Below are 24,067 nucleotides of genomic sequence, written 5' to 3'. Positions count from 1 at the left end.
TGATTTTGCTGCTTCATAAGGTAATAATGGCTCAAACAAGTGTGGTTTTGAAGTTGCGCTATTTTAGGGTCGCCATAATTAAGCTCCACGGGGTGGAGCTGCTATTCATCCCCCTTTTATGCACATGGGTGTGCTTCATGATGTGTGGCTTATGGATCTTTTCCCTTGACATTGCTGCAGCTTGGAGCTAGGACAAGCTTCCTGTCCCTGCCTGCACTCACCGTGGTCTAGTTGGACTTCACCTCTCTACCTGAGCAGTACCTAAATTTGATCTTTTTGGGTCACATTCAAATATGTGTGACTTAAAGTTGCAGTGACTTCAAAGTAGTTCATACTTTAGTCTGACTTTCATGCTTGAGGCCATAGACTTCATTGTTAACCCTCAAAAGATACATGAAAATCATACCTGAATGTTATACAATGCAACAGTTGTCCATTATCATTAGTCAAAGCAAAATTCGTATCCAAGTCTCACCCATCCTAAGTAGCGTCGAAGTGTGAATGGAACCTTAACCAAATGTGTCAGAGGGGCTGAGGTTGTTGCAGAACAGAGAATCCAAATTACCAGACGGGTCCTCTGGGGGTAACACTCCATAGACAAGGTCAGTTATTTTAGCCCTTATCTTCCATGTGACCTTGCTCTTGTCACATTTCCCATCTCATGACACATGCTTCTCTGTGAGGGGGTGGGAATTGCAACCATTCCCCACACCTGCAACCACCTGCAATGAAAAGGCACTGGTTTGCGAAAACACATGAGACTGCCATTTACTCTGAATGGAACCCCACGCATGTAAAATCACAATGCGGGTGTGGGAACCGCAGGAAATCACAAGGTCGAAAAGATTTCACTGCGGCTGCATTTTTGAAAAGGTGCATGCACCTTTTGTTTTGCAGAAACGTAGGCATGGCAGCCCATTTGCCCACCCAAATGCAGCCCGCAACAATGAATATATAGGAACTGGAGTATCCACCCAACTTGTATTTTTCCCAAGATAAATTCAAGCCTGTAATTCCTTTGCTTTTGAATTGAGCCAGACCAAATTCCTGATTTATAAAAAAGTATGAAGTAACCTTTACGTCATATATTGGAATAAATATCTATGTTTTGTGTTGATAAGGAATAGCATACATAAAATCTGAGATTTCACAAGATACTAAATCTAAGGGGACTTGTACAGTAGGTGAGGGGATGTGAGATTTCCCAGACATTACAGGATCTATTACTGGGGACAGAGGCGTAACTAGAACCTTTAGGGCCGCGGTGCAAGAAACCACGAAGGGCCCCCCAGGCCCCTGGCCGGGGCCCTTCCCTTCAAGCCTGGGGCTCTTTACTCTAGTTTACCCTTTACTCTAGTTGAGGGGCCCTTTATTACCCTTTTACAAGTTCTGCACTGGGCCTCCTTCCTGCAATCTTGGGGCCTCCCCACGGTGGTGGAATGCCAGGGCCCGGTCGCAAGTGTGACCTTTGCGATCCTGGAAGTTCACCCACTAGTGTCAGTAGTTTTTATTTTTTGGTATTATAATTGTATTATTTTTTATCATTTTATTTTATTTTTTTTACAATGTCACTGACTATGACTCTGTCCATTCAGAAAAGGAAGGAGCTGGTAAATTACATATTTACCGACCCCTTCCTGGTTCTCTATTGTGACCCATCCCTTGCAGCAGCCGGCAGGAGAGTGAAGGGAGCACAGTGGTGGGGGGGGGGGGGGGACCAGGGGAGCACACAGGGGCCCAGAGACAGCAGAACACAAGTGAACTGGATAGGAGTGGTGGGGGCAGCATACAGATGAACCAATCTCCTCCATTTTCCTCCTGCCGCTACAGGAGGAAAAAGGAGGACAGTGATTCCTCTACATGCTGCCCCCACCACCCCTCCTATCCAGGTGTACAGGGGAGCTGCATGGGCCCCCTAGAGCATGGGGCCCGGTTGCGATTGCAACCCCTGTAGTTACGCCCCTGACTGGGGAATACGAGACACCCCCATCATCCTCACCATTTTAAACCCAGAGTGAAACCCCTAATAACTCTCACCCTAGACCTAGAGTGTCACCCCCCTGCTGCAAACCAGTAATTCCAGACTGACCCCTCTTCACTGCCAACCACTGTCAATCCAGATTGACACCCACCCCCTACTGCCAACCACTGTCACCCCAACTGCCAACCACTGCCACTCCCCACTGTCAATCACTGCAACCCCAGTCTCACCCCCCCCCCCATGCCAACCACTGTCACCCCAGACTTACACCCCTCTGCCAACCACACCCCCCCCCCCACTGCCAAACACTGACACCCCAGACTAGCAACCCCCCCCCCCCCCGCCAATCGCTCACACTCCCCATTGCCAAACACTGACAGCCCCCCCACCATGCCAACCCTTGTCACCCCCAGACTGATACCCCTCTATTGCCAACCACTGTCACCACAGACTGATGCCCCTCCACTGCCACCCCAGATTGATACCCCCCCACTGCCACTCCAGATTGATGCCCCTCCACTGCCACCCCAGACTGATACCCTATCACTGCCAGCCATTGTCACCCAAGACTGACACCCTATCCTCGACAATTCCGACTGACGGACCCCCAACCCCAACCACTGACCCCTCCCTATGCGTTGCAGTGATGGTAGATACGATCATACAGTAGAGGGAGTACAACTCTTCCCTCCCTGTGAAATGACAGCTGTCATATAATAAGAGCGCCAGCTGGTCTGGTAACATAGTACGCTGGTTAGTGCGATCTCAAGCTTCGTGCTGCGCTTTCGGTTTCGCTTTGGCAATTTCCCCCGGGACCGTGCGAAGGAGGCACTGCAACTTCCCCGGGACCGTGCGCAGGAGGCACTGCAACTTTCCCCGGGACCGTGCGCAGGAGGCACTGCAACTTCCCCCGGGACCGTGCGCAGGAGGCACTGCAACTTCCCCAGGACCGTGCGCAGGAGGCACTGCAACTTTCCCCGGGACCGTGCGCAGGAGGCACTGCAACTTTCCCCGGGACCGTGCGCAGGAGGCACTGGGGTGAAGCATTTCCTGGGAGTAGAGCATCATGAGCGGGCAGTCGGTGCTGTGCAGTGTGATTTTGCTGGGGGGCAATGCTGTGGGGAAGACCGTCCTATTCATGAGATACATCGATCAAGCCTACCCGGATCAGCTACCTTTCTGTGTGAGTGTTCATCTCCTATCCTCCCATACATACTCTTCTCCTGTTACTTCCTAACTATTACACTTCTCTTTCCCCTCAAGGACTGGAAGCCTCTGGCCTGGAGGGTCCAAACACAGCAACACATTCTGTGCATGGGCAGGGGAGAGCCCATCTTTCATCCCCTCCTCCATTCATACAATGCCATGTATTGCAGGACAGTAATAGTACCAGTTCTGTGAATGGCAGAGGGCCGGGAAGGGGGATGTCAGAGGATGTGCGGGCATGGTACAGGAGATGTCAGAGGCTGTGCGGACATGGTACAGGAGATGTCAGGCACTGTGCGGGCATGGTACAGGAGATGTCAGGCGCTGTGCAGACATGGTACAGGAGATGTCAGGGGCTGTGCAGACATGGTACAGGAGATGTCAGAGGATGTGCGGGCATGGTACAGGAGATGTCAGGCGCTGTGCGGGCATGGTACAGGAGATGTCAGGCGCTGTGCGGGCATGGTACAGGAGATGTCAGGCGCTGTGCAGACATGGTACAGGAGATGTCAGGGGCTGTGCAGACATGGTACAGGAGATGTCAGGGGCTGTGCAGACATGGTACAGGAGATGTCAGGCGCTGTGCGGACATGGTACAGGAGATGTCAGGCACTGTGCGGGCATGGTACAGGAGATGTCAGGCGCTGTGCAGACATGGTACAGGAGATGTCAGGGGCTGTGCAGACATGGTACAGGAGATGTCAGGGGCTGTGCGGACATGGTACAGGAGATGTCAGGCACTGTGCGGGCATGGTACAGGAGATGTCAGGTGCTGTGCAGACATGGTACAGGAGATGTCAGGGGCTGTGCAGACATGGTACAGGAGATGTCAGGGGCTGTGCAGACATGGTACAGGAGATGTCAGGCGCTGTGCGGGCATGGTACAGGAGATGTCAGGCGCTGTGCGGACATGGTACAGGAGATGTCAGGCACTGTGCGGGCATGGTACAGGAGATGTCAGGCGCTGTGCAGACATGGTACAGGAGATGTCAGGGGCTGTGCGGACATGGTACAGGAGATGTCAGGGGCTGTGCGGACATGGTACAGGAGATGTCAGGCGCTGTGCGGACATGGTACAGGAGATGTCATCTACCAGAAATGGTAGATAACTTAAAAATTAAGCGGGAAAGCTCAGCCCAGAAAGTTTGAATTAAGAAACAGCTTAAAAAAAATGTGAATAAAATCAGCCGGGTTTGCCGTGCATCCTCAACATTAGTGATGAGCCGAACACCCCCGATTCGGTTCACACCAGAACACCGCATACAGAGGAAACCCAGAAAAGTTTGTTCGAACAAACGAAACCCATTGAAGTATATGAGACTTGAACCTCGAAAATCAAACGGCCTCACTTTGAAGGCTTAAATGCAAGTTATTGCCCCAAACAAAAGTGTATGGGGGTCCGGGTCCTGACCTGGGGAACTTGTAGCAATGAAAAAAAAGTTTTTAAAAACGATCTTTTGTAAAGGAGCACTGATTTACTGATTTTAATGAGGCTTAAAGTAGAGCTGCACGATTAATCGTATGAAAATCGCGATCTCGATTCACCCCCCCTGACGATCTAAACCTGACTTATGCTCGATTCTTTGCATAGCTGAGGGAGCAGAGAAAACAGCTGTGGAAAACTCCCAGTAAGGCTCCTTTCACACGGCCGCTCCGCTGCTTTCCGTGTGTCCGCAAATCATCCTATTTTTTTGCGGATGATTTGCGGACATTAATGTAAGTGAATGGCACTGCGGATGTCAGCGGAATACCATCCGCTGACATCCGATTTTCCTCCTTTCGGTTCTGTTCCGTTTTTACGAACGGAACAGAACCCCATTTTTCCATCCGTGTAAAAAACGTAAAGGAAGGAAAATCAGATGTCAGCGGTGTCACCCGCTGACATCCGCAATGCCATATACTTACATTATGTCCGCATATCATCCGCAAACGGATGGGATGATATGCGGGCATACGGAGCGGATGACAGAAATGTCATCCGCTCCGTGGAAAAAAAAAAAAAAAAGTCCCGCAGCGGACTTAAGCAGCGGAGCGGCCGTGTGAAAGGAGCCTTACTATAAACAAAATGATTACATTGTATCTTTCCTCCCGCAAACGCCTATCAGCATAAGTCTCCCAGTAACTATAAACAAAATGATTACATTGTATCTTTTCCTTCCCTCTGCCAGGGAGAAAGGAAGTTTAACCTCTTAAAGACTAGACCTTTTTCTGACATTTGTTGCTTGCAAGTTAAAATAATTTTTTTTTTTGCTAGAAAAGTACTTAGAACCCCCAAACATTTTATATATTTTTTTTAGCAGAGACCCTACAGAATAAAATGGCGATTGTTGTAATATTTTATGTTACACTGTATTTGCGCAGCAGTCTTTCAAACGCAATTAATAAACTTTAATGAATAAAAAAAAAAACGTAACAGTAAAGTTATCCCAATTTTTTTTTTGTTACACAGAGAATCGTGATCTTTATTCCAAGCTAAAAAATCGTGATTCTCATTTTGGCCAGAATCGTGCAGCTCTAGCTTAAAGTGAAACTATAAAAATGAAAAATTCCTTCAAATATCATGCCTGGGGGGGTCCCCTGAATGTGCCTGTAAAGTAGTGCATCTCTACGATGTATGTAGCCTGCTGCAGCTATACTAACATTTCTAAAGCAAAAAATGTCATTTCGAAATATACATACAAGTTTCAAATCACATGTACTTGTCATACGGGTGCAGAAAAATTGGGCCTTTGGTGTTGCTGGTGCCTGAACACCGTAACCCCTCACAGTTATTCTTGCTGGGTGCAGGAACGGGACCTACTGGTAAGAATTCCATGCAAATTTGAAATCGCATGTGCTATATAAGTGCCAAGAATTGGGCCTTTGTGGAAGGTGGTGCCTGAACACCGTAACCAAGGCCTTGCAGTTACTCTTGCTGGGTGCAGAAACGGGACCTGCTGGTAAGAATTTCATGCAAATATGAAACTGCATGTGCTATACAAGTGCCAAAAGTTGGGCCTTTGCGGTAGGTGTTGCCTGAACACCGTAACCAAGGCCTTGCAGTTACTCTTGCTGGGTGCAGGAACTGGACCTGCTGGTAAGAATTCCATGCAAATTTGAAATCGCATGTGCTATACAAGTGCCAAAAATTGGGACTTTGCGGAAGGTGGTGCCTAAACACCGTAACAAAGGCCTCGCAGTTACTCTTGCTGGGTGCAGGAACGGGACCTGCTGGTAAGAATTCCATGCAAATTTGAAATCGCATGTGCAGGTGCCTAAATTGGGCCTTTGGTGTTGGTGGTGCCTGAACACCGTAACCCCTCACAGTTAGCAGGGCACAGGGACAGGGCCTGCTGTTAAAAATGACATACGACATTTCAATTGTATGCACCTGTCATACAAGTGCAGAAAAAAATTAGGCCTTGGGGGTTGGTAGTGACCTAAACCAAAAACATTGTTGGAAGCTAGCAGAATAAAGGTAGAGGAATAGGATAGGCAGCATATGCAGTCTTCAAGGGATGGCAGACCCCCGAGCAAATTCACCTAGCAAATTCACTCCATTGCATATTGAGCAAGTTCTGGCCAGTGGTCCATCCTCAAGACCCAGTAAGCCAGTGGATGCGCAGCTGGAAAGGTCTCCAAGTCTGCTCTTGTGCCTAGATAATCATGCACCATATGATGGAGACGCTGGCGATGGTTGCTTAAACCTAACAGCCTTGGGTGCTGCTGAGGACAAAAGAACTGTTTAAAGGCATCGGTCAGCTGGCCGCCTTCTCCACCGCTCCTCCTTTGGCTGAACGATGCCTCAGAAACACGTCCAGAGAATGTTGATCTCCCAGTGTCTGGAAAGGCGTAACACAATTTTTTTTTCAAGGCCTCCTCAAGATGTTTCATCCTCTGCTCCCTCTGTGAAGGCAGGATGAGCTCTGCAACTTTTCCCTTGTAACGTGTATCAACAAGGGTTACCGACCAGTAATTATCCCTCTCCTTGATAACACGAATCCTCGGGTCCTTTCGCAGGCTTTGCAGAATCAGGGAGCCCATGCAACGTAGGTTGGAGGAGGCATGAGCTTCTGAGTCCTCTGGGTCACTAAGGATGACATTGTTAGAAGGAGCAACCTCTCCCCAACCAAAAACAACTCCTGTGGTTTCTGGGGAATCAAAACCATCCCTTGAAGACTGCTGTATGCTATCATCTTCCTCTACATCCATGCTGCCTCATCCTCTTCCTCCTGTGTGTTTTGTTGCCCTGCAGGAATTATATCTGCATAAAGGGGGCCATGTCAGGAAAGGAAGTCCTCCTCTTCCTGCTGCTGTTCTGCCTCAAGTGCCTTGTCCATGAATTCACGCAGCGTGTGCTCCAGCAGGTAGACTAGCAGGATAGTGTCACTGATGCATGCATCGTCCCGGCTCACCATCCGAGTGGCCTCAAATGGTGACAGGACGATGCATGCATCCTTAATCAAAAGCCACTGGCGTGGCGAAAAAAAAGCCAAACTCCCCTGACCCTGTCCTTGCGCCATACTCACACAGGTACTGATTGATGCATGTGCAGCATCATTGCCAACGTTGAGTTCCACCTGGTGGGCATGTCACAAATGAGGCGGTTGGTGGGCAGGTTGAATTCCCGTTGAATGTCAGATAAGCGAGCACTGGCATTGAACGAACGGCGGAAACGGCCACTGACTTTCCTGGCCTGCCTCAGGAGATCTTGGAAGCCCGGGTATCTGCTCAAGAAATGCCGCACCACCAGGTTCAGAACATGTGCCAAGCATTGAACATGTGTCAAATGTCCTTGTTAGAGGGCGGAGAGAAGGTTGGTGCCATTATCGCTTACAACCATTCCTGGCTCAAGCTGTCGTGGTGTCAATCATCTCTGAGCCTGCCCTTGCAGAGCTGACAGAATCTCTGCACCGGTGTGACTCCTATCCCCTAGACAGACCAACTGAAGAACAGCATGGCATCTTTTAGCCTAACTGCTTGCGTAGCCCCTTGAACGCTTAGGGAGCACTGCTGCTGCAGAGGAGAATTGCGCAGAAGAGGACATGGAGGAAGAGGAGGAGGTGGTGGAGTAGCCAGATGTGGCAGAACCAGCACCAGCTTTTTGGAGGCGTGGTGGCAAAACAAGCTCTAGCACCGAACCCTGTCCTGCATCCTTCCCAGCTGCCAGCAGAGTTACCCAGTGCACCATGAAAGAAATGTAACATCCCTGTCCATGCCTGCTGGACCAAGAGTCAGCAGTAATGTGCACCTTCCTGCTGACCGCTTTGTCCAACGAGGCCAAAACACTACCTTCCACATGACGGTAGAGAGCCGGAATGGCCTTACGTGAAAAGTAATGCCTTTTTGGGACCTGCCATTGTAGTGCAGCACATTCCACAAATTTGCGAAAGGGAGCCGAGTCTACCAGCTGAAAAGGCAGCAACTGTAATGCTAGAAATTTGGCCAAGCTAGCATTAAGACCATGTGGATGGCTGGGACAATATTTCTTTCTTTGGTTCAGCAACTGGGGTAGTGAAATTTGCCTGCTGCTCAAATCAAGCTGTCGTGTACTGCTAGCAGATTGGGTGCAAGTCTCTGTGCCACTCATTGTTATACCATCATCCCTCTCAATGCTGGTATTTGAGAAGGGATGAGGTATAGTAGGGTTAGAAATCGCAGATGAGGAGTAAGGTGATGTATGCTTGTTTTGATCTGGTGCCTCTTTCAGGTGCTGTTGCCAACAGACGGCATGGCAGGTCGTCATATGCCTTGTCAAGTGTGTGGTGCCCAAGCAGCTCATGTTCTGGCCGTGCTTGATCTGCTTTAGACAGATGCTGCAAACAGCAACGCTGCGGTCTACTGCACAGGTGCTGAAAAAAGCCCACACTAATGAAATTTTTGGAGTCCGCAGGGATTTTGCAGCACCCTACACCTGTGGAGCTCTGTGCTGTGACTAACTTAGCCTCGACTCGAACTCGAAGCTCATCCCTACTCAACATCCCACCAAGATGGAAGGATAAATAATGTGTAGAATCCTAAACTGGATTAGTAGGTCCCCAGCAGAAACTAGCTTCAGCATGGGGTAATCCCATATGTCCTCCCTGTCCTCCACATCAAACGCTGGGACCTCTTCCTGCCAGCTTGCGCAGAGGGCCTCTAGACCCTCATGGATAGAGGGCAGCAAAGCCTTAATAATTTTAGCTAAAGGTCGAGTTAAAGTGTCGTCTCCCAATAAAGTTTCCAGCCCAGAGGAGACAAGAGACAATGTGACCATGCCGAATTGTGCTTGGTATCCATGGCAGAGCTGAAGGTACCAGAATAGATACAAGGTACGGGAGAACATACTGTCCTTTCAGCACATGAAAGGTTTGCAATCCCCCTCACATATATGACTAAGATACTTTATTCCCTTAGATGCCCAAATAATAGGGTCAGGTATAGAGGTAAATTAGGGTAGTGAGGGATTTAATCATAAGGGAATAGAGGGCGACTGTTTATGATGGGCCTCAGGGTTCACCTCCTGCCACAATTTGATAACCGCTTTCACAGGGGTTATAAAAGACAATGGAGCATTAGTCCTCCTGTATAAGAGATTTCTTAAGTTTTCATAGGAGTCGACATAGGCCGGCTCCAGGTTCACTAGACATTTGTATCATCAGAAATGAGCCGATTATGAGCATGGGTGAACAGTCAAATAGGAACGTAGATCAGGGCAAGCTAGACCGCCTTGCATCTATGGCCACCAATAAAACATCATGTTTAGCTGAGAACTTAAATTAATATTAAATATTGTCATATAAAATGTTTTTTAAAATGTACACTTCACATCTTATCTGGAAACAAATGAATTACTGCTTGCAGGAGCAAAAATTGCATAGCATTGTTTACATGTTTGCTGTTTTCATTGCTTATAACATTTTTTTTTTGTGCTTTGTTTTGTTTTAGACTATTGGTGCACACTGTGTTGTAAAATCCATGAATGTGGGAGGATGTAATGTGAAACTGAAAATATTGGTATGTGGCAATGCTGTAATTAATTGTGCAGCATAGTTATGGATTTACTTATTTTACTGCCAGTAGAATTGCAAACATCTTTAGTTGGCCATTAGTCTGTCAGGTAAGCAGCCAACAGCCAAATGAAGGAGCTCAAGGTGCTCGCTTGGCAGGCTGCCAACAGTGCTGCTAATTGAGGGGCTAAAGCTTACTACAAAAGCTGAAGAGCTCGAGAGGAGCCACTGTACTAACTAAATCTGATGTTAGTACAGTGATCTTCCCTGTTGAGCTATTGTGTTCTGACCGGAAAAACACCGGTCAGCGCTCTCAGTCATTGATGCTGATCGGCAGACCTTTTTCGGTCATGCCCCTTTGACAGAAGCCGGCTTATTGACCATCTTCTGTCGGACCAGCTACCTTACACACAGGCCGAATGCTGGCTGGTTTCTGTTGAACCGGCGTTCTGCCGAAAACTGCCAAAAACTATAACTTGCTTAAAACTCCAATCACGTCACTTCCGGGGACTCTACAGCAGGGATTATTGGACATTTAGACAACTTGGTGTTTTCACAGAACAGGCGGCAGCGTATACACTCCGGTACACGCTATAATGTGGACTTTGTTAGTCTGGAATGTCCACTCATTATAGCATGTACCGGAGTGTAAAGGCTGCTGGTGTTCTGTGAAAACATCAAGTGGTCGAAGTCTCCAATTATTCCCGGTGTATGCTCTTCGTAAGTAACGTCGTTGGAGTTTTTGGCAAGTTGGAGTTTTCGGCAGAACCCCGGCTGATATTCGGCCTGTATATATGGCTCTTAGCCTTTCACTGGAAATGCAGTTACAGGCAGTATCTCCAGGTAAGAAACATTGCAACAAATATAAAAGCAACAGAATAAGAAAATAAAACAATTTTCTTAAAGCGGAAGTTTAGTAAAAATCTAACTAAGGCTAAGCCTACTTCTACCCCTATTCTAAGCCTATTCTATCTAAAGGAAAGATGTGTATACTTACTTTTTCTGAAGCTGGTCCGGTCACATGGGCTCTCCAGCAGCAGCTTCTTTGTAGAGGAGAGATCGCAGACAACAGCTGAAAATGTCTGGGAGATGACGTCACCCACAGGCCTACTATTGGGCATCCGTTGTCTGCGGTCCCTCCTCTACACTGAAGCCAAGCTGCCACTGACAGCCTTTAAGGATTTTAGCACGACAGTTTAGGAAACACAAAATTTCAGTTTAAAAAATACTAAAGTTAATTTTTGGGCACACAGATGTAATAAATTACCCATTTTTTGATACCATATAAAAAATTAAGTTTTGCTGAGTAAATAGATACCCAGCATGTCGAGCTTAAAGATTGTGTGCACCTGTGAAACAGCGACAAACTTTAGTACCCTATATTTTACGCTTTCAAAGCCCCTAATGGTCATCAGTTTGGCGTGAACTATGAATTACTATTGCCCCATAAGAGAACCTATCATGGGAGCTTATTTTGGTTTCTTTACAACAACTTTAAGTGTTATGGTGTAACTTTACACTTTTTTCATCACATAGGGGTCAAAAAGTTCCCTGTGTAATGCACATTTTGGTGATGGGTTTTCTTTATTGAGACATCAGGGGGCTAAAAGTCCTCAGATGTCTCTCCTGCCCTCCAGGGAATCGTATAGAGTGCAACCAGTATTGCTGGGAAAAGGGACACCAGGACCTGGAAATTACGTTTTACATGTCGTTAACAGGAAGTGGGGATCAGTGCATAGACATTCCCTGATCTCCTTCCCCTCTACCCGGCAGCTTCCACTATGGACCCGGTCCCAGGTGCGCTGATGGGCGCATTGAGCCCGGAAAACATTGCGGGGCCGCGTGCATGGAGGGTGCCTAACACATACTGGGGTGTGTGGAAGCTGCATAGCCGACAGATTGCTTCCATCTGACAGCCAACTGTCGGCTTGTCAAGGTCAAACCCCCCAAAGCCAGCGCTGTAGTAGCTGTGGAAATAAAGGGGTTAAATCTGTTCCCTATCTGATCTCTAGAAAAAAATAAGACAGGTTGCCCCTTGTCTTTCTTGCTATTCACTTTTACTTTTGAGGTGCTATCAATATGCAGCAACCCATTATAAACTAAGTCTTTTTGCATATGATGGCTGCCTGATATCTACCCCCAAAAGCACAATACCCAACCTACTTGAAACTTTGGACAACTTTGTCAATCTCTCCAAAATAGCTCTAAATCAAAAGCACCTAACCTCACCTCACCTAACCTACTGATATGGGCTCTATTGAAACAATCCTTTTTTCTCCTTCGTTCATTGATGGACACAGCTCCAGAAACTTCTTGATCTTTGGGTTATGCTGCCCCCTACAGGAGTAGGGGGCAGTCCCAGGGGATATACTCCCACTTCCTGCTATAGGCACTAAATTTATGTCTGCTTTGTATTTTCCCACCCCCTCATGTTGACACTGCTTTGGGACTTCCCAATGGTCAAGAAGATTCTGGAGCTGTGTCCGTCAATGAAAGAAAGTGAAAAACTGAATTTTTGTCTTACCGTAAAATCCTTTTCTATGATGTTCATTAATGAACACAGCACCCACCCATCTATTGAGTTGGGTTATATTTCTTCTGACACTGCTTGCTACAAAACTGAGTGCCTATAGCAGGAAGTGGGAGTATATCCCCTGGGAATTCCCCATCGGCGTGGTAAAGCTTTTTCCTGCCTAGTGTCCTACTCCTGTAGGGGGCAGCATAACCCAATGGTCAAGAAGATTCTGGAGCTGTGTCCGTCAATTAACATCAGAGAAAAGGATTTTACGGTAAGGCAAAAATCCAATTTTTTCCAATAGGGAAACTTTAACTTCCCAGGTGGCTGAGGATGACACGATCATGACTGCCACTGCACCTCTGGACCCCTTTACATTACACAGCTTGCTGTACATTACACAGCCCCCGCACCTCTTAACCCCTTTACATTACACAGCCCGCACCTCTGGTTTCCTTTACATTACACAGCCCCCTGCACCTCTGGACCTCTTTACATTAGACAGCCCTCGCACCTCTGCACCCCTTTACATTACACAGCCCCTGTACCTCTGGACCCATTTACATTACACAGCCCCCCCTACACAAACCCCCTGCATTTTACACTGCCCCCCCCCCTGCCCTTTCCTACCTTGCCCCATGCAGAGAGGGAGACAGAGGGGAGTAGGAAACTGAATGAGAACACAGGAGAGAGACACACAGCAGAGCTGATAAGACAGCGATAGCTTCCGGAGTTAATTTTTCATATTCACAAGCGGGTGATCGGTTGCTAGGACCACCGTGCAAGCAATCACCTGGAAAGTTACCTCCGGGAGCTTGTCTTATCAGCCCTGCTCTTACTTAAAATGTCGGCAGGCCGGGTGCAAGTGAATTCATCACGTGCACTGACAGGCTGGACATTAACCGTAGGTTGCCGACCCATGCTTTACATCATATATGCAGAGGCGGCCGGTCTATTGAGGGCGCAGGGGCGCCGCCCCCCCTTCCATGCGCCCGTCCCCTAATCTGCATGCAGGGCGCCGGACGCATGGAGCTTAATGGTTTTTTTTTTTTTTTTTTCAATCACCTGATTAGAGCCAGAGGCTCTTATAGGGCGATGGAAAGGGTGGTCCCGGGGCACAGACAGTGCGCCCAGAGCCCACCGATTGTGTGACAATAGCGGGGGGAAGCCGGCCCACACTGCCATTGAAGGTCTCTTGGTATTGGGGATCTTTGTTACCAGATCTCTTGTCTTGTTTGCAGGATTGCTGCCAAGTGTTCATGTGCCTAATGTGTGAGCCCCAAACCCCATAGGCATGTTGAAGAATAGCCAGTCCCAGTCCTCCCACTGCCACTGTACCGTGCATATCTGCCCCAGGACAGTCCCTAACCTACCCATCACAAGATGAAGAGAAGATTCACATGGATACAATGTGCTGTATGTAGTTCACTACATTTATAGAGTCTATAATGATCACAGTGAAGCCCTGTTTTGTTTTAAATGCAAAGTGCATTGTGGGGGGGGCCCACACTGCCATTGAAGGGGGCACGCACGCTGGTCTCTGCATTGATGGGGCAGGCAAGCTGGCATTGAAATGGGGGCACGGCATGCTGGTCACTGCATTGAATGGTGGCACGCTGTGGTAAATCTGCATTGATGGGGGCACGCTGTAGTAACTCTGCATTGAATGGTGGCACGCTGTGGTAAATCTGCATTGATGGGGGCACGCTGTAGTAACTCTGCATTGATGGTGGCATGCTGTGGTAACTCTGCATTGATGGGGGCACGCTGTAGTAACTCTGCATTGATGGTGGCATGCTGTGGTAACTCTGCATTGAAAGGGGGCACACTATACTTTTGATTACTGAAGGCCCCTTTCACACTTTTGTGACCTCAAAGTCATGCAATTTTTTGCTGCGATTTGTGCCGCAAAGCAATGCCTATTCGATTTTTTCTGTTTGCGCCCCCCCCCCCCCCCCCAAAAAAAAAATTTTGAGCACCAGCCGCCACTGCATATATGGTGGACGACATGTCTTATTTTGCTTAACCCCTTCCCACTGTCTGTACACCGGAGCCGGGACAAGGCCATCCAGCGCCCAGGGCGAAGACACCAAACTGCGCCCCCCCCACAAGATGTAGGAGCATAATGTTTTAGCAATATAAAAAAGAGAATTGAGCACTAATTGGCACACTTAGCCCTAAGCAGATATTCCCTTTCCAAGCCAAATATTTCCACAAACAAATATCCTCCCTCCTCCCAGTACACATCTCTTCCTGCTGAAATCTCCCTCCCTGTACAAATCTTTCCCCCCATCCTCTCTAAGCTCAAAGCCTCTCTCTTCCCAAATGTTCCCTGCTAGCACAACTATCCCTCCTCAAAAAAGCACTGTTAGCGCACATTCTCACCCCTGAAATTTCCCCTCCAAACACAAATTCTCCCCTCTCCAAATACTCCCTCCCAGCACAAATCTTCTCCTCCACCAAATATCTCCTCTTAGCACAAATACCCATCAATTTTCCTACTAGCACAAATCCTCTCCCCCAAATCCCCCCCCCCCCTCCAAAAAAAATGTTTTCCCTTCTTGCACGAATCCCCTCTCCTAGCACAAATCCTCTTCCCCCTATCCCCCCAGCACAAACCCCCCAAATTCCTCCTCCTAGCCCATCCCACCAAATCCCCCCTCTTAGCACAAATCCTACCCCCAAATTTCCCCTCTAGCACAAATACCCCCCATCATCCCTACTAGCATAAATCCCCCCCTTTCCCATTTCTAACAGCCCAAAAAGTCCCCATCCTGGCACAAATCCCCCATCACCTCTTCTAGCCCAACCCCCCAAATACCCTCTTAGCCCAAATCCCCCCCATCCCCCAGCACAAATCCCCCCTCCTGGCACAAATCCTCCCCCCCCCCCCATCCCAGCAGCACAAATCCCCCCTCCTAGCACAAACCCTCTTCCCCCATCTACCCAGCACATATCCCCCCTCCTGGCACAAATCCTCTTCCCCCAACCCCACCGCACAAGTCCCCCCCTCCTGGCACAAACCCCCCCCCCCATCCCCCTAAATCACCCTCCTAGTACCCCCCCAAATGCTCCCCTCCTATAACAAGTCTTAATTTCCCCCTAGCAAAAATCCCCCCATCATTCCTACTGGCACAACCCCCCCCCCAAATACCCCTTTTTAACAGTCCCAAGACTTCCTGTTCTGGCACATATCCCCCCACCCCATCCCAATAATCTCTTCAAAGACAATCCCCAAGTCCCCCCTCCTGGCACAAATCCTCACCCCCCCCCAGCACAAATCACCCCTCCTAGCACCCTCCCCCCAATTTCCCTGCTAGAAGAAATCTTATCCTGTCATCTCTCAAATTCCCCATCCCAGCACATCCCGCCCCCCCCCCCCCCATATCGATCCCACCTAGAAGTAATCATCTTCTCCCCACCCCTCCTAGTACAAATACTTTTTGGGGGATTGTCCTGGGGAGGGGGAATTGTGCTGAGATGGTGGAATTTGAGAGGTGACAGGATAAGATTTGTGCCCCCAGTGCAGACAGTTCACCCTTTCCTCCAGCATGCAGACCTCAGATACAGCGCGGCACATCACTGTCATTCTCCTCTTCTGACTGGCTCCTTCTCATCTTCATATGTCAGAGCAGAGGAGGAGCGGAGGAGGAGCCTAGGAGAAGACAATTCCTCAAGCTTAGCACGGAGAGATGCGGCTGCAGAAGGGGAGAAGATTGCGGCTCAGGAATGACACTGAATGTCAGATCTGGAATATACAGAGTTTGTTACCCCCTCTCCTCCCAGCAAACAATGTGGAAAGGGGGCGGGTAACAAACTCTGTATAGTCCCGATCTGACATCCAGTGTCCTTCCTGAGCCACAATCTTCTTCCCCTTCTGCAGCCGCATCTCTCCGCTAGCCCAGCGGTCCGTGCAAAGGTTTAGGAAATGTCTTCTCCTAGGCTCCTCCTCCGCTCCTCCTCCGCTCTGATATATGAAGATGAGAAGGAAAAGCCGAAGGAGCCTGAAGTCCCGATCTGACGACCGCTACTGTGATAGGAGTCAGTGTGAAGCCTGGCGAGAAGAGAGAGAGCACATCCCGCTCTCTCCTCTCAACTAATAGCCACAGAAACACTCTTGGCAGCGCCCCCTCCACCTCCCATGCTAACGACGCCCAGGGCAGCCTTCCCTCCCGCCCACCCCTTGTACCGGCCCTGCTGTACACATACTGTATACTGTATGCGGCCTCACAGAAGTGGGTCTTTATCTGTGAGGCCTCATACATGTTTTTGTGATGGAAGCTTGCTGCACAGCGCACTTCTAGCACAGAAATCAGGTTCTAACACTACTGATTGGGAAATGGGAGTCCCAGCTACCAATCACTTGATCTTTGTGATATCCTGTGGCTGGCTATCACTGTGTTCAGTCATTGTATAGCCCTCTCCATGTGTTTTTTTCTTCTATTGAATAGGAAAAAAAAAGATACTTTGTATCTTTTTTTTTTTTTTTTTTTTTTAACTTTAAATAGAGAAAAAGATACTTTGTATCTTTTTCTTCTTGCAATAGAAGAGGAAAAAAAACAAAGATGTGCCTAAAAAAAGAAAATGACCTAGAAGAGGGTTTGATCTAGATCAGTGTCAAGGATAGGTTCAGTGTATTTTAGGTAGGATTAGAAAAATGTTTAAATTAGTATTACTGTCAGTTAGTGCGAGTGTGTTTTAGATAGGAAAAAAATGTGCACTATTGTTTCTGGGCCCGGTAGGTACAAACAACAAATAACATACACATACAGGTATGTGGTATCGCTCCAATTGTCCGGAGCAGGAGAATTTATTTTGGGCTGTTTGGTATAGTTATGGTAATAATTTTAAAGTAAGTCGCGCTGCGTGATGTGGGTAAACAAATAAATGTCCAAACAAATGAGTGTCCCAAATATCAACTTGAGTGACGTTGAAAACAGTGAATAACTCCACGGTCTCTATAGGAAGTGCGCTTACCAAATAGCCACTAAAAATCAGCAAGATTCATGAGCCAAGATGTAGTCACAGATCTGGGAGATTGGAGTGATCAGAGTCCTCAACGAATGGTGTTAATGGTGTACATAAAAGAAAAAAACTTGCATAGTGTGATACCGTACAAATAATGATCAAAATATGAATTCCACCACCAAAGGAAATCCCTTATCAATTGTGCAGCAGCTCACCGGATAGATGAAATTATGGTCAGTGAATATCCCAGTGTCAGGGAACAAGATATAGAAAAGGAACCACCACCGATTGCAAAGCCTCTTACCAAAAGTTAATTAAAATAAGCAGACAAGGTCAATCCAGAAGAACCAAGAAGCCAAGAATGTTTGGAGTTATTCACTGTTTTCAACGTCACTCAAGTTGATATTTGGGACACTCATTTGTTTGGACATTTATTTGTTTACCCATATCACGCAGCGCGACTTATTTTTCTATATGCTATTTAAGGGTGTGGTCGCACTTTAAGTCGCTGCTTTTTGATTTTTCTTGTTTACCTTAGCGCAGTTATTTCTCCTATTTAATAATTTTAAAGTACTTTATGGCTGGTTCACATTGCCAATACACTAAACCACAGCAGTTTGGTGTGCAGGCACCTCTCCGTTTCGGCTGCAGTGAGCCGTCAGTAGGGGACGGTGTAATGTGCATTTCAACGCATCAGAGAGTCCTCCCTTTTTTTTTTTTTTTGGGTGGACTTCATTTGGAGTGAACTTCATGTTACTGCATAAAAGCACTGTGTGTTACATAGTTACATAGTTAGTCAGGTTGAAAAAAGTCCATCTGGTTAAACCAAAAAAAAAAAAAACAGTATTGAAAACCCAACCATACAATCCCATATACACAATCCTATACCCGCAGTTGATCCAGAGGAAGGCGAAAAAACCCCAGCAAAGCATGATCCAATTTGCACAGCAGGGGAAAAAAATTCCTTCCTGATCCCCGAGAGGCAATCGGATATTTCCTGGATCAACTTTACCTAAAAATGGCAGTATCCATTTATATTATGTACACCTAGGAAAGAATCCAGGCCTTTTTTAAAGCAATCTAGTGAGCTAGCCAGAACCACCTCTGGAGGGAGTCTATTCCACATTTTCACAGCTCACAGTGTTGCACTGCTTACGCAGCAGATTTGCATTTTATCACAGCTAACTGCGCCGCACCTCCTGGCTGCATTGCTATGTGAACAGGACACATTGAAAACAAATTTCCTGTGAGTTTCCATACACACGTTTGTTCAAAAACCTACTAGCGTTTGGTCAGCTTTACACAGATTTGTTATACAGAATATCTGCAAGTGTTGCAGCAAGAAGTAATTTAATATAGTTTCTATATCAAGGGATGTGGTGCTATAAAGGGATGTATCATTCACCCACAATATAAATGTAAAAAATGTAATATAGTTGGATAAAGTGGTTAATTCCTGCTTTGATAGGAAATTCTTGCTTTTCTTTATATAGAGATTATAGTTAATTTTTTCCTTCAGGATACAGCAGGCGAAGAGAGATATGATTGCATGACTCGTGCCATTTGCCGGGGGGTCAACGCTGCAATTGTTTGCTATGGTAAGTTTTTGTTTCCCCTTTTTTAGGTTTATTTTATTATTTCAGTTTTAATTTCACAAAGTGCTGTAGAGACATCATCTCTTTTTGGATGCATGTATAGTGACATTCAATGACAAAAAAACATCAGGAGATTATACCTATGTGTATCATACAATGTGAGGAGTCTTAGCAAAAAAGAGACATATTTTTAATTAGTGGATTTCATACGTTGCATTATATTGAATTTTCTTAAAGTGCACTAAATGGAGACTTACTTTATGTAAACGGGATATATTTAGAATTTACAATTTTTTTTTGTTGTCTCAATGTGACACCCTACTTTTCATAAATTCCATTGAACCTTTCCTTTGTGTACTCTTCTATCAAAGCTAGGAGAATATGAACCCAGAGTCTGACTGTTTATTAGAAGACTATTAACTAAAAGGTTTATTATTTACATGTATAAAATGGGTGATTTTTGCAGGTTGGAGTGTGACGGAACTCACTTTGGTTGGGGGGCCTGTGAAACCCAGCTTACCTTAGAGAGGTTGGGAAATCCCTGTCTCAGCTCCCTAGGCCCCTCTTATGTGTAAGTCACCCTGTGTCTATTAGGGACACAGGGTGACCAAGGAAATTATGGACAGCTACTTAAGGGACACTGAGAATATGGTTTGAATTACTTCAAATGGGATAGTGATATTTATCAACCATATATCTCAAGAAATATATGAAGACTGTTCCTGGCCTGTTTGATTCTGAACATGTTCATTGAAAGAGCTATTCACATTGGCTTCTGATCCATGTTCTTCAATGTCAGAGACGGACAGTCTGTGTATTAAGGTGTGATGTGTTTTCTGTTAAGCCCGTCTGTCCCATTGTTAATTGTTAATGAACTCACATATTGTTTCTGTCCAGATGGCTAGATAATTAGTTCAGGTTAATTTTATTTCTGTACACAATTTCATCTGCATATGATAATGTAATCAGACACTTCACCTGGTGGGGAAATTTGATCAGGAAAAGGATGTCCACATATATACATGTGTGTTATATTGTGTGAGACTGTTCAATAAAGTTAGTTGATGTTTTCAGATACATTTAAGCTAAGTTGTCGGCTAGTTTTGTATGTAGGACGCTAAAATATCTGATATCTATGTTCAGACTGGAGGAAGCCGTATACTGACGGAAGCCCACAAACACAGTGTGGGTCGTGGTTCCGTTACAGGAGATTGCGGTATGTTTTGGCTCTACAACAGGGCCGGAGTGGGACTCATTTTCAGCCCTGGAGTTTCATGCCTTAGACTGGCCCACTTTAGTTCACGACTCCCTATATTAAAATAATGTAATTAAAACCTCTGAATATAAGTTTGCAATGGCGCACTGTTCTCTACAGCCTTGTAATTCATTCAGTGAGAGAGAGAGAGAGAGAGAGAGAGAGAGAGAGAGAAGGAGGAGTGAAATAAAGAGGGAAGGAGAAGCAGGGAGCGAGAGAGAGAGAGATAGAGAGAGGGGTGGAAAGAAAGAGGGAAGGAGAGAGAGAGAGAGAGAGCAAGTAGGTGGGGTGGAAAGAAAGAGGGAAAGACTGACCCCCCCTACACTGCTCCCCCTACACTGACCCCTACACTGACCCCCCTACACTGACACTTCCCTTCACTGAACCCTTACACTGACCCCCCTACATTGACCCCTTCACTGACACCTACACTGACCACCCTACACTGACCCTCCCCATGTTGACACTTACACTGACCCCCCTACACTGACCCTTTCACTGACACCTACACTGACCCCTTCACTGACACCTACACTGCCCCCCCCCCCCCACCTTGCAGCAGTGCCATCTGTAAACCTCTAGCTGCTGCCTCTGCAGCTTAAACGGCGGGAGTGATAGGGAGCTGTAAAATGAGGCTCAGCAACATGTGTTATTGCCCGCCAACCGCAAGTGTAAATGAGCCCATGGCTAGGTTCACACTGTTACAGGTGGTTGCATGTGCGGGACAGCGTGTAAATGGCACCTATTCCCACAACCACCTGCAGGAAAAATTCCCTGCTCTTTTACAGATGCGCAAGGCTGCCATTTATTCCTTTTGGCACTCCCGCGCATCTGAAAATGCAGCACATTTTTTGGTGCGGGAAATTACATGGTACTTTTGCACCATGCGATTTTGCTGCGGCTGCGTTTTCATAAAGGTGCAGGGACCTTTTTCCTGTGTTTCCTGCAGGTACAGTAGCCCATTTAAATGAATCGGCTGCTGTGCCTGCGCAAATGTGAGTCACAGAAAACGCATTAGTGTGAACCTGATATAATAGTCACCTAAATGGAAAATACATACAGCAAGGTGCCTCCAACATATTTTACTGTAATAGCACAAAGTCACTTTAAAAAATATTTCTGCTGAGTACTCCCCTATTTATCAATCATATCCACAGTGCTCAGCTGAAAAGACCAGAATATCACTGCATTGTGCAAGTGCTATAGATATTCGCGCCAAAATGATTACTAAATTAATTAAATTATATATAGCGGTGAACAAGACTGCAGCTACCTTACAATCACCAATAGGGAAAGAGTACTCTACTAATATTAAGAAGCTATGCTTGAATTAGGCAGCGCATATCTTGTCTTCCAAAATTGTGCTGAAATGTATGAATTATACTATAGTGACATGGACTTTTAAATAATACCAATCCTTATAAATAATTATTAAAGTGCATAAATGTCAAAAATTAATAAAATATACATAAAGTGCTCTGTGACATTCATGTAAACATCCATATCCAAAAGAATATAACTGTGTATATATAACACTGCAATCAATTAAAGTGCTTAGTGCTCATGAAATACCCAATTAAATACAATTATATATATATATAACACTTCAAACAAATAAAAGTGCTTTTGTGCTCAGTGCTACTATAATTTGATCACTCAAAGTTCAGTGCAAAAAAATTGTCCAATATTCTCCCAGTGAAGTATTCGCGAACATGCAGGGGAACAGTGGTGGTGGGTATCTCCTATTCACCCGTGCAGTATTATCTGGGGTGTGCGTTTACCAGAGGGATATGAGCCCTGTTACCTTATGGCAACCAGGATCCTGAACGCTTTTTAGCTAATATTTAGCTGTTGAATGGTCCTCTCGTCCACTTTTCCTCTGTTTGGGATCACCTATATGTATTAGGGTAAGTAATAGGAGAGAGACAAGGGACTTCTCATGGTGTAGTATGTTCAATAATCGTATCCTTTATTACGGGTTCATTAAAACTCATACAAAATATAAAATCAATTAATGCCTATGTAGCATTATGCTGAATAGCTGTATATACTAATTACCGGATCACGGAGAATAGCAAGCCCTCAGGTGCAAATCACGTCGCTCCTTCCCGGCTACTAGTCCGGCATCCAGTGTGCGTTCCAGCTAAACTCTGCAGTAGGGCTGCGGAATATAATCGAAAGATCGATGCATCGCGATTTGACCCTTCGCGATTCTGCATCGATGCGGGCTGCCGGCATAATCGATTAGGAAATGATGTCATCAGCTGCGGCCACGCCCTATCGCGCAAGGGAGAAAAAATCACAAGATCAGCAGCTGATTGGTGGGTTAGTGGCGGGAGCTTAATAAAAAGGCTCCGCCCCTCCCCTTCCGTCTCTTTGACCCGGGCCGAGGCGCAACAAGACAATCCCCCGCGTGTATCGGCGTCCCACCTGCGGCCTTGCAGCCAAGAAGCCAGCCAGCCAAGCCAGAAGACAGTCCACACTCCACACACAGGAGCGAGGAGCCCCAAGTGCGTCCCCATCGCAGCCAGCCAGCGCCGCCAGCCTCACCTCACCGTAGCCGACAGGCCCTGGAGGCCCAGCCGCCACGCCACTGCCAGTGACGCCAGCCGCCCGCCACAGAGCCCAGAGAGCAGCACAGCACCTGTCCTCCTCTGCAATGCAGTGCACAACAACAACCCATACAGTCACACAGCAGGTATGTCCGAACAAATAATTGTGTAATCATTCATGGGGGTCTCGTCTGTATCTCTGGGGGATGTCTGTGATGGGGGGGGGGCCTGGGACAGGGGACGGTCGGTCGGGGCCCAGGGGTACTGTTCTGCTGTGGCAGTCTGGCAGCCAGGGGGCTCTCTCTGAGTGTCAGTGGGGGCCTGGGGGTCTCTGTCAGTGTCAGCTATGGGGGTCTGGGCAAGGGGGGGACTCACTCAGTGCTGTGGGGGATTGGGGAAGGTGTGGGACATCCAGGTCTCTGTCAGTGTCAGCTGTGGGGGTCTGGGCAAGGGGGGGGACTCACTCTCAGTGTTTGTCAGTGCTGTGGGGGATTGGGGAAGGTGTGGGACATCCAGGTCTCTGTCAGTGTGTCAGGCTGCAGTGTCAGCTCAGCTGTGGGGGGAGGGGGGTCTCTGTCAGTGTCACTGTCACTGTCACAGGCAGCTGTGGGGTAAGGGGGGGCCCCGGGGGTTTTGGCTCAGTGCATGCATAAGGGAGTCTGACAGACAGTCTCCCACATTATATTTTATGAAAGATGTTGCTTGGTTGACTTGTTGCGACTTAGTTTACAAGTTTTTTTTTTTTTTTTAAACACTGACAGAGTTTCGCAACTTACGTCATCCGTCTCCGTCACATACGTGGTAGTATGGTGGTAATGGCAGAAGGAGAAAAAGATCGAGAGATAAAAAATGGACCTAGCGTTTTAAGAGCAAACATCTTGGCACATTTCGGATTTTACGAACACACAGGGAAGCGTGAGTTGGACAAGACACACGCTGTATGTAAAGCCTGTCACACAAAAATTAAATACCTAGGGAATACTACGAGCTTGAGAAACCATGTTAGCCGTTTTCACTCTGAGTTAGT

The 24,067-nt window shown here is 46.9% G+C and overlaps 1 protein-coding gene across 1 annotated transcript in view; it reads left to right on the top strand.

Annotated features, from left to right (window-relative positions):
* The first annotated feature begins 3,037 nt into the window (after positions 1-3,037).
* The window catches only part of LOC309555152 (ras-related protein Rab-24-like), a 52,870-nt gene continuing 31,840 nt past the window's right edge, over positions 3,038-24,067 (top strand). Inside the window, exons 1-3 of the mRNA XM_082256993.1 lie at positions 3,038-3,164; positions 10,094-10,162; positions 19,158-19,236. Coding sequence (XP_082113119.1) covers positions 3,048-3,164; positions 10,094-10,162; positions 19,158-19,236 — 265 coding nt within the window. The 5' untranslated portion in view covers positions 3,038-3,047. The remainder of the gene's footprint in view (positions 3,165-10,093; positions 10,163-19,157; positions 19,237-24,067) is intronic.

The sequence above is a fragment of the Pelophylax lessonae genome (assembly GCF_965119305.1).
Source record: "Pelophylax lessonae genome assembly, chromosome: 4".
Lineage (NCBI taxonomy): Eukaryota > Metazoa > Chordata > Amphibia > Anura > Ranidae > Pelophylax > Pelophylax lessonae.
The sequence above is the reverse complement of the archived record's forward strand: the minus strand, read 5'-3'. Positions and strand labels throughout refer to the sequence as shown.